General features: G+C 41.3%; 1 protein-coding gene across 2 annotated transcripts in view; it reads left to right on the top strand.

Annotated features, from left to right (window-relative positions):
• Positions 1-9,109, top strand: part of SUGCT (succinyl-CoA:glutarate-CoA transferase) — a 742,548-nt gene extending 733,439 nt beyond the window's left edge. The window contains exon 15 of one of the 2 annotated variants that reach the window (XR_006268585.1): positions 8,379-8,488. Coding sequence is in view for 1 of the 2 variants with exons in the window: in XM_043463531.1 (XP_043319466.1) it covers positions 8,379-8,542 (164 nt within the window). In the remaining variant the exon portion in view is untranslated. Of the gene's footprint in view, positions 1-8,378 lie in introns of both variants that reach the window. The other variant, XM_043463531.1, reaches the window with a different exon arrangement.
• Positions 9,110-17,965: the final 8,856 nt, after the last annotated feature.

Below are 17,965 nucleotides of genomic sequence, written 5' to 3'. Positions count from 1 at the left end.
CCCTGTCTAAGGTTATTGTGAGGATGCCAGGTAGATAGCCCCAAGGGCATACAGTAAGTTCTCACTAAGTAGAGGTTGTGGGTGTCAGATGTCATCATGTATGACTAGAGCCTGGGGCAGATTCCTCCTCTTCTAGCTCTGCATTTTGTCAGCCTCTGGCTGGTTTATCAGTTCAGCCTCCCAGGAAGGGGCAGAAGTTGAGGTCAAAGGCACTGTCACTTTCCTAGAATCAGATATACTGTCCATGAGGGGACCAAGGTCAGCTCACACACAGTCCTCATGGAGAGGTGGGCCTAACCCACAAGCTATGCCATCCAGTCCCCTTCCTGGTAAGGGCTTTGACCTCCAATTGTTACAGTAAGTAGGCTCCTCACAAGGACAGCACTTGGGGTTCCAGGTTTGGTACCACTGATGTTCTGGAGACTGCTGTGGTGTGCATTTTTCCTGAGCATTTTTCAGTTTGATTCCCTTTATAAATGCAGAGGAAAAACATCCACACCTTCATTAATCCCTACATGGCTATGACTCGGTCTCAGAGAGCTCTGCATTTCTTTCTCTGCCTCTTTCTGCAGGGCACAGAGTCCACATTTCTTTTAAAAGTAAAACTGCCCTAATTCCTACTCTCAGGTCAATGGAGATGTGTTTGTTTAAGGCCAAGAATTCCTTATTGCAAGAAATGCATTTATCTCCAAACTTATGAGCTATACAGGTTAATTTTTCATTCATTTAATTTGTCTCCTTTGGACATAAAACATTTTGATGCAATAGATTTTTGATATAGAACTTAGATAATAGAAAAGCCTGCCTAAACAACTGATTGAAACCCTCAGCATCAGAGAGGTTGAAATGAATACAACTGCCTTGGAAATATATTGCTTTGAAATGAAGACGCTTAGATGGAAATGACCTCTAAATTTACATATCCTGGCCCAAATTCTTCCCTGAATTCCAGACTTGCATAGCTAAAGGCTTCTCTCCTTGGATACCTCACTGGCATCTCAGACAGCTTTTTCAATGGGCTTCCCCAGTGGCTCAGTGAGTAAAGCATCCTCCTGTAATGCAAGAGACGCAGACAAAGCAGGTGCTATCCCTGGTCAGAAAAACCCCCTGGGGTAGGAAATGGACTTGTATAGCTAAAGGCTTCTCTCCTTCGATATCTCATTGGCATCTCAAACAGCATTTTCAAAAACGAATTTGACTTCTGGGACTTCCCTGACTGCCTGGTCCAGTGGTTAAGACTCTGCCTTCTAATGCAGTGGGTGCAGGTTCAATCCCTGCTCAGGGAACTAAGATCCCACATGCCTCAGGGGGCAGTCAAAAAACAAGTAAAGAAAAGAAAAAAAGAATTTGACTTCTGCTTCTAACCAGCTTTGTCCATGAATCCATTCAGCCTTTCTCATGGGTAAATGGCCCACCAGTTATTCAATTCAGAAATAGGAGTTTTCCTTTGATCTTTCTCCCTCCCCAGCTACCTTGGGTCTTGCACTCCATCAGCAAGCCCTCTCATTCTATCAGGAGAAAAGCTCTCAAATACATCCACTTTTCTCGAATTCTGTAGGCTCCATCCTAGTAGGCCACCATCGTCTCCTCCAATATCCTCCAAACACAGCCTCCAAGCTCATTTTATTGCACTCTCTGCCCAGCTACGGGAGTGCTGAAGTCTTGTTACTGCTCTGCTTAAAGCCCCAGCGGCTTCCCGGTGAACTCAGAATAAGATGCGCTTTACTACCATAGCCTGTAAATCCCTGTGCCTCTCCTTCCAGTTTCATCTAGAAACTACCAAATAATATTCTAGCCACACTGCAACTTTTTTCAGTTCTTGGGCATGAAGCCTGTTCTCACTGCCTGGAGTCTTCTTTCTTTTAAAGTTAATAGCTTTTGTTTTAATACTAATAGCTCAGCTTTGGGACTTCCCTGGTGGTCCAGTTGTTAAGACTCTGCCTTCCAGTGTAGGGGATGTAGGTTCAATCCCTGGTCTGGAAACTAAGGGCAACATGCCACAGAACAACTAAGCCCATGTGCTGCAAGTAAGACCCAGCACAGCCAAACAGATAAATAAAATAAATATATATTAAAAAAAAGAAGAAACATACTTAGTAAACTTAATTAATCTTTGGCAGTTTGAAAATACCTTCATATTTGATTAACCATTTGACTAGGTATACAATTCTAGGTTTGGGGCTTCCCGGGTGGTGCTCATGGTAGAGAACCCGCCTGCCAATGCAGGAGACTAAGAGACACAGGTTCAATCACTGGGTCAGGAAGATCCCCTGGAGAAGGGAATGGCAACCCACTCCAGTATTCTTGCCTGGAGGATCCCGTGGGCAGAGGAGCCTGGCAGGCTATGGTTCGCAAAGAGCTAGACACAACTGAAGTAACTTAGCATGTACACACACACAATTCTAGGTTTAACATCATTCCCATTTAGAAATTTGAAAGCAAGCTTCACCTTCTTCTAGTTTTTAGTAGAAATTAGTGAGACTAGTATATATTGCAACATTTGATCTTTCAGCTTTTGTCCTACTTCTATTCTAAGATCTGTCTCTCTCTTAACCATTGACTTTTAAGAAAAGAGGCTTGGAAATTCGATGGTTGTCAAGTGGTTAAGACTTGGCACTTTCACTGCCAAGGGTTTCGATTTGATCCCTGGTTGAGGAGCTAAGATCCCACAAGCTGCCTATAGTGTGCTCAAAAAGTTAAAAAAATAAATAAATTTAAAAAATTTTAAACAGTCTTTAAAAAGACTCTTGGGGAGGTGAAATGGACCCATTGGCATCCAATTCCTCTCAGTGTCTTTGTAGAATATGCTGTGCTTCAGCTTTCTCGACCTCTTTCCCCATCAACATGATCCCATTGGCGTCATTCTTAAATTTGTTGAAATATCTCACGCACTAGTGATGCTCCCTCCTGTCCTTTTCACTCATATGAAGTTTTCTGTTTGCTTAACTTCTATACCTTTACTTCAGTGGTTTATTAGGGGATAGTGAAGGCAATATATATATTCAAAGTCCCAAAATACACCATTTGAAATTGTAGTCATTTGCCATCATTTAGATGTACTGTAATTTATTTGACCAGCGCAAAAGGAAATGGCAACCTACTCCAGTATTCTTGCCTGGAGAATCCCATGGACAGAGGAGCCTGGCAGGCTGAAGTTCATAGGGTCACACAGAGTCAGACACTACTGAAGCGACTTAGCATGCACACATGCCCAAGTTTGGAGCATATTTTCCTAATTTTATCAATATTACAACTATTTGACCTCTTTATCTGGAAGGAAGGGGTTTAGGATAGACCTATGAGGACAGTGCATGAGAGAATGATTGCTAAACACCTGCTCCTTATAAGGTACACTTTGGAAGCTGAGAACAGATGAAAAAGTTTCTTTCTTTCTTTCTTTTTAAATACAGAATCCCACACCAAAGGGTTTATTGAGTATTAGATTTAGAAATTTCTATGGATCCTTGTCTACCACATTTGTTGATATTGTTGATTACATTCATAGGGAAAAATTTTGTTTTATTAAAGCAGGATTTCTCCATTCAAGTATGTGAACACTTAAAACTCTTGATATCAAGTTGAAAATTTTCCTTCCAGGAGGATTGTACCATTTTCCACTCCCTCTGGTCACAGACTTCTTAAACACATACTGTGATATCTATAAGATTCACTAGTTTTGTAAACAAAGTTGTATCGCATCATCTCCATACTTTCTGATTATTACCGATGTTGAGTATTACCCACATTATATTCCCCAAATGCTCAAACCAATCCTACATAGGTATTGCCAACCTCATTTTAGAAATCTATGGACTGAGACTCAGGGACTTTTAAGAATTCTCAGGATCACACAGCTTTCAAGTGTTTGAAAGCATATGCGAATGTAGATGTTGCTTTGCCAAAAAGTAATTTAAGAACATGTGACTTATCTGCTCATCTTTTTTTTAAACTGAAAATCAGATTATTCATTCTTTCTGGACCTTGGATATAAATAATTATGTCAAACATGTTCTACTTCTTGAAACAAATACATTTGAGGAATATATTTTGTGCAAAGCCTAGACTGAGGAATGTCACAGGTATATAGGATCATTGCACAGGGTTGCAAGAATAGATTTTAATTGACTCAGGGAAATTTTGCTTTCTCTGGTATCTGGATATATCACTTTATTTGTCCTGTTTCACATAGAGATGTATCTTTTAAGGGGCTATAAATTTTTGTTTTTTCATAAGCTACATGGCCAAGCAAAACAGTAGCACCTCTGTCCCCCTTATCCATGGGTTCACTTTCCAAGGTTTCAGTTACGTGCGGTCAACCATAGTCTGAAAATATTAGAAAATTCTGGAAATAAATAATTCATACATTTTCAATTGTGTGCTGTTCTGAGAAGAGTGATGAAATCTCCTGTCATCCCCTTTTGTCTCTTGAATTATCTCTTTGTCCAATGTATTCACTTGTTAACCACTTAGTAGCCATCTAGTTTATCAGACTGATTGTCCGTCAGTGTCAAAGTGACTCTTCTTTTACTTTGTAATGGCGCCAAAGCCCAAGAGTAGTGATGCTGGCCATTTAGGTATGCCAGAGAGAAGTCGTAAAGAACTTCTTTTGAGTGAGAAGGTGTAAGTTCCCAGCTTATTAAGGAAAGAAGAATTAACTGTATGCTGAGGTTGCTGAAACCTATAGTAAGAGCAAATCTTCTATCTGTGAAACTGTGAAGAAGGAAAAAGAAATTCTTACTAGTTCTGCTGTCACACTTCAGTCCACAAAAGTTAAGGCCACCCTGCATCTTAGATGCTTAGTTAAGTTGGAAAAGACATCAAATATGCATAGTAAGATATTTCAAGAGAGACCACTTTCATGTCACTTTTATTACAGTATATTGTTGTCATGTCATGTTCTATGTTAGTAGTAGTTATAGTGGTTCACTTACTGTGCTTCATTTATGAATTAAACTTTGTCATACAGATGTATGGATAAGAAAATAGGGTTCAGCATCATCTGTGGTTTTAAGGATCCAAGTAGGGTCTTGGAAAGTATCCCCCACAGATAAGGGGGCACTGCTGTGTTTAAGGAACTTTTAAGAAATTGCAATTTGAAAACTGCCAGTACAGTTCAGGTAACTATACCATACTTTGATATTATTACATGGACAAATCTCAGCTTCAGAATCTTTCTAAAATCAATCATATGCAAAATACCTGGTTTCTGAAGGGGCATATGGAAAAGTATATACAATTTCGTCAACTGCGATATGGCTTACTTAGTAACATATATTTGTTTAAAGAAGCCTAAGCTTTCCAAATATATCATATCTTCCAGGTGTCTTTATCCTAGCAAGTCTAAAAATTACCAAGTAATACCATCCCACCAACCTAAATTCTTTAAGATATTTTTGTGCAAGGTGTAACATGCCCTTCATCCTAAACCGGTAGCATAGTACTCAGTGTGGATCTGGAAGCTCCCAGGAGGGGATAGGAGTGGCACAGCTTGGCCTGCCCTTTCCTATGGCTGGACCTGAAAAATTCCCTCATAGCATCCTTGCTGGGAGTTAGAAATCCAAGTTCTATGTGCCAATAGCACAATACTCCAAAGTAGATGAGTCTCAAAAACATAATAAGTGAAGGATGCCGGGCAGTAAAGGCCGCATATTGTATGGTTTCATTGATATGGAATATCCAGAAAAATCCATAGAGACGGAAAGAAGTTAGAGGTTGCCAGGGGATGGGGAAAGGGGAGAACTGAGAGAAACTGCTTAAAGGATGAGGGTTTTAGTGGGAGCGATGGAAATATTTTGGAACTAGATAGAGGTGGTAGTTGCACAGCATTGCAAATGTACTAAATGTCACAGAACAGTTCACTTGAAAATAGTGGATCTTATGTGATTTCACCTCAATTAATTCTTTTTTTTTTAAACATAAGTCCAAGTTCCTGAACCTAACATACCTGGACTTGGAAACTGATGCTTCCTAGCTGTGTGATGTTTGGCAAGTTATTCTCATAGCTTAACCTGGATCCTAACTTTAACTCTTTTACCTTAAAGCTCCATCAGTATCCATACAGGATTGCCGTGAGGATATATAGGAGCTGATGTGTGGCCTTTGGTACAGTGGCCAGCACAGCCTATGTTCTTAGGAAACGGTAGTTACCACTGCTAATGCACTGGGCTCAGTGGTGATAAATGGTAACCCTGTTTTATCCCAGATTCTTCAAGGGTCAAATGACTATTTCCCAGTTGATTGTTTTACTTCAGGTCATCTAGTTAGGAAAAAAGCCACGTGACTTTGACTTCAGCCTGTATTTTTTGGCAGAGTCCTTCTTTTGAAAGACAAATTTTAGATGAAAACTATGGTTAATGTCAAAATGGCACACCTCCCTAAAACACTGGATTATCAGCTTTCTTGGGAGCATAGGGACACTACCTCCCAATGTGTATAGTTCTTTCTTGAAAAGGGATCAACCCATGAAAGAAAATGGTCATGCACTGGAGCATTTAAAGGAAGTGTGAGAAGGAAAAAAGAAAAAAGAATTTCCCTGAGCTTCAGAGAAGGAAAACTTTGGACATCAGTTGGAAATTGCCATTTATCTGGTGTGGATGGTATGTGTGACCCAAATGTGCCATTTGACGGTTTTAGGAGGTCTGTGTCCTCTCTCCATCCACAATGGCTTCCTCACCATTATCTTTTCTGAATGGAATTCTCCTAGATCCTAAGGCACATTTCTGCTTTATTGACTGACATTCTGTTACCCACATGTGCTTGGGTTTTATCTGTTCTTCCTATGGGCTCCCCAAATCCAGAGGAGACTGGAAAAATCTTTATGAGATGGAAACGTACTGTTCTGTAGTCTTCCTGTGACTCTCTAATTTGTTTTCCCGAAGGCTCATCGAGTGAGATGTAAAGGACAGCCAACATAAATATCATTTATTGAATGAGGCAGCAAAGGTAAAATCTGTTGAAACAGCATGTTCCTCAGTGTCCATCAAGCCTGTGCATGGGAGAGTGAGAAGATGAGGCTGCTAAGGTTCTGGAAAGTACGTGACCTTCAATGTGAGATGGTTCAGGTGGATGAGGATTTGCATCCTGTTGCTATTAGTTATTAGCCGTGTGTGCGTGCTGTGATCAGTCGTGTCTACTTCTTTGTGATGTCATGGACTGCAGTCCACTAGGCTCCTCTGTCCATGGAATTTTCCAGGCAAGAATATTGGAGTGGGTTGCCATTTCCCTCTCCAGGGGATCTTCTTGACCCAGGGATCAAACCCCATCTCTTGTATTTCCTGCATTGGCAAGCTGGTTCTTTACCAGCTGAGCCACTGGTGAAGTCCGTGACCTTGAACAAAACCTTAGCATTTGGAACTTTAGTGTCATTATGTGAAGAGTTAGGATGAGGGACTTCCCTGGTAGTCCAGTGGTTAAGTCTCCGAGCTCCCACTGCAGAGGGCATGGGTTTGAACCCTGGTCAGGGAACTAACATCCCACATGCTGCATGGTGGAGCCAAAAAGTTGGGGGGGAAAATGAATGAGGATGATAAAATCCATTCCCAGCAGTTGTTGAAATCCTTGCTTTAGTTATCCTGTTTGAGGTGGCTCAGTGCTCAGCAAAGAGCTGGCAGTATATATCCATTTCCCATTGCACTGCAAGTGTCAAAGAAGGTGATGGGGCGGCTTTTGTCATCATAGTGGCTGGCAGGTTTTGTGCATTATGTGGATTAAGGGATGCTTACTTCGTGCTTTCTGTTCATTACATCATGTAAACCCTTTCATCAAGATTGTATGGTAAATATCATACCCAGTTTAGTTGTGGAACACGAGGCTCACAGGAGTTATACAATTTGTCCAAGATAGCTCTTCTTGAAAGTGAAAGAGCTGATACCCAAACAGAAGTCTCTCTGACAGTGAAGCTTGCACCCATAACCTCTTCTTCCACCCAGAATCTGGCTGAGGTTTAGTTGATCTGCAGTCTGTTGAACTAAATCTTGGAACTTTACACTGGATGCTGAGTGGTAAACACTTGGGTTACCTTCACCTGGGGTCAGATTTCCAGAGAGACACTATGTCCCTGTGCCACTGTTCTCTGGGACCCAGAGGGTCAGCTCAGCTGAGGGACTTAACCCTGCGAGTCTTTGTGAAGGGCCTGGCACACACCAGGCACATCTATGCAGCCCCCAGCATGGTGGATGACCACTGCACAGTCGTCTGAAGCAAAGTCAAGGAAAGCCACATGTGCAAATACATTTCTTTCCAAAACGATGGTCCATCTGCAAGGGTGTAACGGGCAGTGATATTCTTGGCATTCATTGCAAACACCCCAGGCTGCTTGGGTAATGAATTTCCGAGGGTTAGTCATTAACAGGCTTCCTGCTTTCCTCCCGCTCTGACAGGCCCAGCTGTGAGATACAGTAAGTTCAAGATGTCAGAGGCCAGGCCGCCTCCCCTTCTCGGGCAGCACACGACGCACATCCTGAAGGAGGTCCTCCGATACGATGACAGGGCCATCGGGGAGCTGCTCAGCACTGGAGTGGTGACCCAACATGAGGCTGAGTGACAAAGGAAAAATGCTTTTCTGCAAAATCACATCTGAATGCATTTTGCTAGCGAAGACAAAACAGCCTTTCTGGACCCTTCTCCCCAAATCTGGTGCCTGCCACTGAAGAGTTAGAGGAATTCCAGATTTCCTGCCTGGCGTCTCCAGAATGGCTCTGGTATCAGTGAATCTAGTGCTTTCTAAATGTACCCCACCTTTCATTCCTCACTGTTTTCCCCCAGATAATAGATTAATTGCAGATTTTCCTTTTTTTTTTGAAGATTTTTTTTTTCTGGAAAAATGCATTCCTCATTCTAATTACGTTAATAGCCTAAACGTTTGCCCCTCCAGCCCACGCAGGTCTGAAAAAGAGCAGATCTCTTGATGTTCTTTACTTGCACATAAAGTCCTCATTTAAACCTTTGTTAGGAAGTCAAAGCAGTAAGCAGAATGACAGTCTCGGTGATTGATTTTAAACAGAATAACTTAATTTGAGCTCATGAACCCTTTGTTAATCTGTAATTTAAACCATGGAATTTGTTAATGTCCCTTATAAAACTGAACTTCATTTTCCCCTATGGGGGTAAATATTTGCTTTATGTTGTGTTTCTTTGACACACATGTCTATTTCCTGAGACATGCAGAAAATCAACCCCCACCAATGAATTTTGGGATGTGTAGGTATCTGCATGACAGTGTGAAGAGTGGTTCTTTAATTGGTACCTTATTTTGAGCCAAGTGCAAATGCAACACATTTTTAAATGAATGTCAGATGAGTATCTAGGTATTAAATAATGTCTGTGTGTGTGTGCTCAGTCATATCCTACTCTTTGCAAACCCATGGACTGTAGCCAGCCAGGCCCCTCTATCCATGGGATTTTCCAGGTAAGAAAACTAGAGTGGATTGTCATTTCCTTCTCCAGGGGATCTTCCTGCCATGGGGATTGAACTAGCATCTCTCATGTATCCTGCATTGGCAAGCAGATTCTGTACCAACTGTACCACCTGGGAAGCCCCAAATAATGTCGAAATAATGACACATAGGAAAATGAAAGGAAAATATTTCTTTATATTCTGAGTATCCACTGAGTAGAAGAATATAGCATGTCTTAGTATTAAGTATTTGCATTTAAGTATTTGTCGGTGATTTAGAAGTATAGAAACATCTTCTGTCCAGAAGGTGGTAACTGATTTGCATCTATGTTCCAAGATGAATTGTCACTCAGATTGCCAGTTACTCAAGCCCGGGTACAGACCAAGAAATTAGATGACCTGTGATCTATATCCTGATATGATGACAATTCACTCTGTGAGGCACATATATACAGCCATGTCATTACATGCCAAGTGGTCATTGAAAGTTAAATTACAGATGTTCATTTTTTAAATTGTGATTTAGAGCTAGTTTTCTTATTGTGTTCTTTTTCATTGGAAGGATTCGAGCCATTTATCCATGCTGTAAGCCTCAGTGTGTTTCTAGAATTAAGGATTCCAAATAACTAGGACATTTGTCTGCTCACAAACCCTTATGGGATTTTATAGAATAATGCCTACTAATTCTAGAAACAGTTATTGTCTTCTCCGCTTTCCTCTTTGTAGACATCTTGTTCTGAAGAACTCCTGCTGTTATCCTACTAGTTAGAATTCCATCATGCAAGGGTAATTTGATACCTTCTGCAGTACTTTTCCCCCAATGGGTAATTCGTAGATAGATATTTGGAGACGTTCACTTCAGGCCAGACATCTAAATGAAATTCCTCCATGTATATACAATTAGTAATGAAAATGGTAAAAGGCTGGATGACAGCGATTTGGCAAAACCACATATCCTGAAAGATGTTTCTCCACCATTATTCCCCCAGTGATCCAAGATGATGTCTTGAAATGCAAATTACTTGGTTCCTAAGCAGTAATCCTAAAGATGGGGGTCATCATATGTAGCAGGACATTGATCATTCAGAGAGGATCACAAAATGCCTCAGAAACCTTGAAATCAATCAAAACTGTAGTCTTGATCCATAGCAGAGTCACCATTGGAGACTATCTCCAGTGTAAACGTGTATGTAGCTGTTCAGATTTCTGCCTACACAACTCAAAATGATCCAGAAGAACTTTGAACCTGTTCATCCCTCAACAGATATCATTTACCCTACTGATTTAGTGAGAGAAATAATTTAGAATATATCTCAAATTTAGGTAGAGAATTAGTCCTGGAAGAAACATTGTGTTTGCTGAAATTTGTAACATGTCCCAGATCAAGTTATGCCTATAGACAATGTGTTGTTTTAACAACCAGGATGTATTATACGTTTCCAAAGCTGTACATATTGTTACATTACCACATGCTCCCAGTTCACTTTGTGTCAAGGCCTGCCTTCTGACAGGTTGATGTCTGAAGTTGTTCTTCAGATTTCTTAGCAACTTCCAGGTTTAATCATCATGGAATTGAGAGAGTATCCACAAGCAACTAAGTTTCCTTTCCTTGATTTTTTTGCTTAAACTTTCTGCTGCCATGGTTTTCTGGTTAACAGAGCTTATTTTCCAGCTTGCGGTCTCATATGCTAAATGTTTCCCCAGAAGAGAAATGAGCATTGTTTTGTGGGACTCCTCTGGTTACTTGGTGTTCTTTCCATGTTCAGTCCATCTACTAGGAGTTAGAAGCACAATCATGATTTTAAAACAAACAAACAGACAAACAACAACAAAAAAAACTACAGCAAAGGAGGTTTCATACAGGCTATTTCATACTAATTCCTAGCTTGTTAGGCTATAACCTAGATAACCCCACAGAGGGGGGCTTTTGCATAAGACTTCAACACCCCTGTTTTCTGCCTTTTTCAGGGAAATTCACACCCACTAGTATCTATTTCACCTGAGTTTGATGTCTCACCACCAGCTCTTTGGTCCCATGATGTTGGTGTGTTGTCTACTTTTATGGATGAGTGTTGCTTGTTACTCTCCCAACTGGCTCAGGGCTGCCTTCATGCACAGGAAACGTTCTCCAGGTCCTGGACCAACAGGCACTGAGGGAGGACATCACCAGAACTGAACAGATTGGTCAGACCATCTGCCCCGGCTCTGATGGCTCATATGGCGAAGGTGGGGAAAAAGGCACATTCCTCAACCTCCATTCCCTGACCCTGGGCTCCAGGATTAAGAGATTCTTCTGGCATTTGCTTCTATTTGTGGGAGAATATCCACTGCCGTGAGTCCCTAAATTCTTGAGTTTCTTCAGACACAACGTGCTGGGAAAAGTGGTTATTCATTTTGACAATAGTGTCAAATGAGCCTTAGAAGGTGAGACTGTCAAGCTCATTTCTTTTTCCTCTCAATTTTGGAGTACAATCATTATTTTGATAAAGAGGATGAAAAAGTTTGGGGAAAAAAGGTACATAATTCTATTTCAAACATTTGTTGGAGAAAAGAACAACAACAAAACATTTATTTATTTATTTTTACAGCAATGACTTTTTATCGTATATTTGGGAGTGATACTGAGCTGGAAAAAATGAAGCTAGTTCTGAACTACTTCTGAGAACCTAGCGTTTGCTAGTCTTACTACTTTTTTATTGGAATATAACTGCTTTACAAAGTTGTGTTGGTTTCTGCTATACAACAACATGAAGCAGCCATATGTATACATACATCCCCTCCCTCTTGAGTGTCCCTCCCGCCCCTGCTCCCATTCCACCCTTCTAGGTCATCACAGAGCTCTGAGCTGAGCTCTCTGTGTTATATAGCAGCTTCCTGCCAGCTATCTATTTTCCACATGGTAGTGTATATATGCCCATGCTACTCTGTCAATTCACTGCCCCCCATGTGTCCATAAGTATCTATTTTAAATATAGCAGTGTGCACATGTCAATCCCAAACTCCCAATCTATCCCTCCCAGCCACTCTTCACTCCTGGTAACCATAAATTTATTCTCTAAGACTGTGTGTCTGTTTCTGTTTAGTAAATAAGTTCATTTGTATCTTTTTTTTTTTTCTTTTTCTTTTAAATAAGAGGCTGTGGTGGGCAGGATAATGGCTCATGTCCTAATCAAAGAGGCGCATGTCCTAATCCCCAGAACCTGTGGCTATGTTACATTCCATGGCAAGAGGGAATTAAGATTGCTGATCATCTGACTTTAGAATAAGGAGCTTATCCTGGATTGCCCTGGTGGGCCCAACATAATCACCAGGCCTTTAAGTGTGGAAGAGTCAGTGTCAGAGTGATGGGATGTGAGAAAGACTTTCCCGATTATCGTGGGATTTGAAAATGAAAATGAATGAGGGGTGTAGGAATTTTCTGGAAGATGAAGAATGCAGGAAAATTGGACTCTCCCTTAGAGTCCCTGGAAAGAATGTAGTCTTGCTTGACTTTAGCCCAGTGAGACCTATTTTGGATTCATTTTGGACTTCCGATCTCCAGAACTGTAAGGTAATAAATTTGTGTTGTTTTAAGCCACGGCATTTGTGATATATTGTTATAGCACCAATAGAACATGAATACAGAGACTGTTCTTCCTTAGTTTAGAAGTCTAAAGCAACAGGAAAATCACTGGCTTGCAAAGTGACTAATTGATACCTCCCTGTTTTTCCATTTTTTCTTCTTTCTCTTTTTTATCCCTACTTCCTTTTCAACTTTTCATTTTTCCCCCCGTCCTTTCTCTGTGGCCATATTTATTTTCTCCCTCGCCTTTTATCTCCTTTCCTTTCTTCCTCTTCTTTCTTTTTGTCCATGTTACCTAAGTGTGGACTCCAAAAGCTGTCACTGACCTCAAGAAAAATAGGACTTGCTCAGTGATCTGGAAGCTAACTAGTAGTAATTCTGGCCATGACTTCAGCTTCACATGCAATTTTGGCTTAATCTCTGGGTGGGGTGAGCCCTAAATAACTGGCTGCCTCTTCTTCTCCCTCAGCACTCAGGGAAAGAAATGAAGGGGTGTTCCAGGTGTCATCCCAGGCTGAGGCAGAGCCTTCAGGCCTACCTGTCACATGCCCTCACTGCTAAGAAAAGCATAAATAAAGTGGAATACAGAGCAGAGACTAGACTCTGTGACAATGGGGTCTTGCTGTTGTGATGGACCTTCCATCGGAGAAAGAGGAGGGAGGGCTTGATGGCCAATAGTTTTGTTCCAGCACTTGACCTTGCCCTTGTTTCTTGCTTTTTCTTGGAGAAGTCAAGGCTACCAGCCTTCATCGGAGGTTGGTATTTTGCTCTTAGTCACTGCAGTCAAAGGGCCTCCAGAAGAGTGGCACCTTAGGACATTCCTAATGGCCCAGTGGCTAAGATTTTGTGCTCCCAATGTCGGGGGCCCAGGTTCAATCCCTGCCCAGAGAACTAGATCCCACAGACTGTGACTTAAGATCTTGCATGCAATGAAGGCCATGGGCAGCCAGATAAATAAATAAAAGAGAAAAAAGGAGAGTGGTGCCTTCTCCTCTGCCGTGGTTTTGCCATCTGTCAAACAGAGCACAAAGATCCTCACAACTCCCTTCGCTTTCTCCTTTCAAGAAGATGAAAAACATTCAGACACATTGGGTCTCTTCTCTCCCCATCCCTTTCTTTGCAAATGAACCCCACGTCAGTCTGTTCAGTTCACATCAGTTTCTTCGTCTCCTGACCACAGAGGTTGGAGGAGTACTTCCTGCTGCTCGTCTGCATCTGCATCCTTTCCTCTGGCCCAGAACTTGTGCACAAATGCTCTGCCCATGAAGCAAGACACTCAGCTTCAGAACACACAGCCGAGATGCTGAGAGAACAGAAACTAATGTTAAATGACCACAGGGAAATATCTTTCTTTCTACCCCTTTACCTCTTTGAGAACGCTAAAGAAAAATTTGGAATTCCAAAGCATCTCTTGGTAGGAGACATGGCAACACACATTCATCCCAACAGATTTGGATTTATGCTTTTAGGTTTTACACAGAACCTCCTAGCTGTTCTTGACCGAAGCTTTGAAATATACTACAATTGAACATCAATGTGTTCTTTCTTTGCAGAGGGTCAAGAAAATCATAGCATCCATTTTAGGGGGACTGTTAAAGATTTACTATTTCAGGGGATAGAAAATAAACTATTTCCAGTATTGTCATAGATAGCCAAACACGCTTGCAATGGCACTGACACAGATGAGGAGGCAGAACAGAAATACAATGACCTACAGGTCCCCTCTGGAAGAAGTGTCCAGTGAACAGGACCCTGAATCTTCTCAGCCTGATTTGCTGAACTGTGCAGATGGAAAAATATGACAGAGTTAGAAATATCCAGTTACTAGAATTTCCTTCTCTGGGCCCATGTTTCCCATCTTTTTTTTTTTTTTTTTTTTAACTTTCACTGGAGTATAGTTGCTTTGCAATGTGGAGCTAGTTTCTGCTGCACAGCTGAGCGAATCAGCTTTATGTATACATGTATCCCCTCTTTGTTGGATTTCCTTCCCATTTAGATCACTGCAGAGCATTGAGTAGAGTTCCCTGTGCTATACTAGGTTCTCACTAGTTATCTATTTTAGACCTAGTATCAACAGTGTATATATGTCAGTCCTGATCTCCCAATTCATCCCACCACTGCTTCCCCACCTTGATGTCCATACTTTTGTTCTCTATGTCTGTGCCTCTGTTTCCCATCTTCTGAATCCCAAACATGTGTTTGGTTCTCCAACTTTGCTTTGAGCGAAAACCTAAGTGAAAGGGTATGGGCCCAGCATGCGAGCAGAGGTGGTGCTCAGGCCTTGATAAGTGATTCGCTGAGCTGAAGTCACCCACAAAACCCTGCGGGGATGACAGTGATCAAAACTCTTCCTTTTTTCATATACTCACATGACCCAGGTGACATGAGGTGAAATGAGTAGCTTGGTGAGCCTCTGTGTGGGTACATTTCTGGGGGAAGGTTTTTTTAACTTGGGAGAATGAACAGTCAGAGCTAGAATAGGCCTGGCTGGGGGAGGAAGAAGATTCTGCTGGTACTCAGAGTTAGTACCTTTCATTTCCTGAGCACAGTGGAAGTAGATTTTCTCTACTCCTCCCATGAAATAAGAGCTCTTATATTCCCTCTCCCTTTCTCTCAGGATGCATAATAGATATAGTTCAACAGTGGTGGAAGATCTTCTCATGAGTTTTATGACTGGGGTTAAATTTAATGCTTTATAATAATAATAACACCAGCAACAGTGTCTGTTAAAGTCTTATGTAAAAAGAACTGTCCTGGGACTTCCCTGGTCGTCCAGTGGTTTAGACTCCATGTTTCCACTGTCGGGAGCACAGGTTCAATCCATGGTTAGGAAACTAAGTAAGATCCCACATACCTCACAGCATGATCAAAAGGGAAAAATAAAGAAATAAATAAAGCACTGTCCTAACTGATATACATGTACTAACACAACGTGCCTAGGAAAGCCTTAAGGCTACTGCCTGAAGAGAGTAGCAATGGACACACACTCACTTCGTGTCACAATGGACACACTCACACTGTGTGTCACTGAGCGTGTCACAATGGACACACTCAGGTCCTCTGTTCCACCAGTGTAAGTGACACCCCGGCCTTCCTTATCATAGACACTACCTTCAGATCATGTCCCTAGAACTCATGCACCCTAGGACACTTTGGGATGTTCAGAGGGATAAAGGGCAAGACATGTCAGGAGCAGAAAGACCGTAATCCATTCATTTCAACCTTTGCAAATGCTCTAGAAACAACAGGATTCATAAGAGGATCAGCTTAACTCAAACACTGTCAGCAAGACCCTCGAGAAAGTCTCTTCCGGCTGCCACCTCAGGGAGATAGCAGTTTTTCAACTGTTAAAAGCCCTAAGAACATATACTTCTACCGAAGAGGACCTTCAAATGTTCACCCTACTCCAGAAGATTTTTCTGTGTATGAATTTATAGATACAGCCTATCATTTGTGATTCTTTTTAAAGGTTGAGTGGAGCCATAAGATTGCTGATGAAATAGGTTAAAAGTAGCTCTCCCAAAGACCACTGCTGGGAAAAATGAGAGAGGCTGAACACTTGGACTTAACCACTTAGGGAGGCACCGTTTATTGTCCTAGAGAACAACCAGCACACTGCTGAAATCGAGACACGGAGAGAGAAAGACATCCAGTGGAAACAAGTGCTGGCTTATCAGAGATACTGAACAACATCAGGAAATGAGGGACACCCATTTCCAGTGAAATTTCAGCTACTCCTTGGAGAGAGTAAAGAAGTATAACAGATGTCTAGGATGATATATGTGACTCTAGCAGGAGTTGCAATTTTTATTAGTAGGAAAACATTCGTATAAAAATCTACCCTATAAGTAAATTCAATGAAACATGAAAGCCCCTCAAATAGAAAATACAGTAGTAAACCATACAGATAACTTCTTTCAATTTGTGGGAGCAATTTCAAAGTATTGGAGTGGAAGGGAGAAGGAAATACTTGATGTTTGTCTGTTAACCCACGAACAATGCATTTTCTGACCTCCACAAATGGAAGTGATTTCTACATCTCATTTGCTATCTCAGTCCTCTGTATTTATCTGGCCATAACACTTATCACACCCTGAGTTGTAATTACTGGTCACCAATTGCTGTCTCCCATTAAACTATAATAATGTGGGTATCTTAGGCATGCTTGCATCTCCTGTGATTACCATGATGTCTATTCTGTAGGAGACACAGTAAATATCAGTCCAATAGACATTCTCTCACTCACCAGATTACATGTTCAATGAAAGAACTGATTATGTTCATTTTTTTTTTTTTAACTCATAGAGCCTGTGATAAATGGTTTTCAAAGGTGGCCATCATCAGTACCTCCCCCCGCCGTTATACACATGTCTCTCTTTCCATCAAGAGATGCACTTTGTTTTCCTTGCCCTGGAACCTGGACTGGTCTGGTATCTTGCTTTTTTTTTTTTTTTTAAGCTTTTTATTTTAAATAATTTTACATTTACAAACATTATTAAAATAATACTTTAGAATTCCCATATATTGGTTTCCCTGAATGTTGACATTTTGCATAACCATGTACAATTACCTATGCCATAAAATTAACATTGATACAATATTATCAGTTAATATACAAAAAATTCTACCAGTTGTCTCACATTGGTAGGCAGAATTCTGTAGTCCCCAAGATTTCCAGCCCTTCATGTACCACTCACTTTCTCCTAGTTATTCAAACACTAAAAGTGCTGCTATGGGAAGATTTTGCAGCTGTAATTAAAGTCCAAAATCAGATGACTTTAAGACAGGAAGAACTTCCCTGGTGGCTCAGAGGTTAAAGCATCTGCCTGCAATGCAGGAGACCTAGATTCAATCCCTGGGTCAGGAAAATCCCCTGGAGAAGGAAATGGCAACCCACTCCAGTATTCTTGCCTGGAGAATCCCATGGACAGAGGAACCTGAAGGGTTACAGTCCACAGGGTCGCAAAGAGTTGGACACTACAGAGCAACTTCACTTTCCCTTTTCACTT

The sequence above is a fragment of the Cervus canadensis genome, chromosome 3, assembly GCF_019320065.1.
Source record: "Cervus canadensis isolate Bull #8, Minnesota chromosome 3, ASM1932006v1, whole genome shotgun sequence".
NCBI lineage: Eukaryota > Metazoa > Chordata > Mammalia > Artiodactyla > Cervidae > Cervus > Cervus canadensis.
Note: the sequence above shows the minus strand (reverse complement) of the source record. Positions and strands in the feature narration are given on the sequence as shown.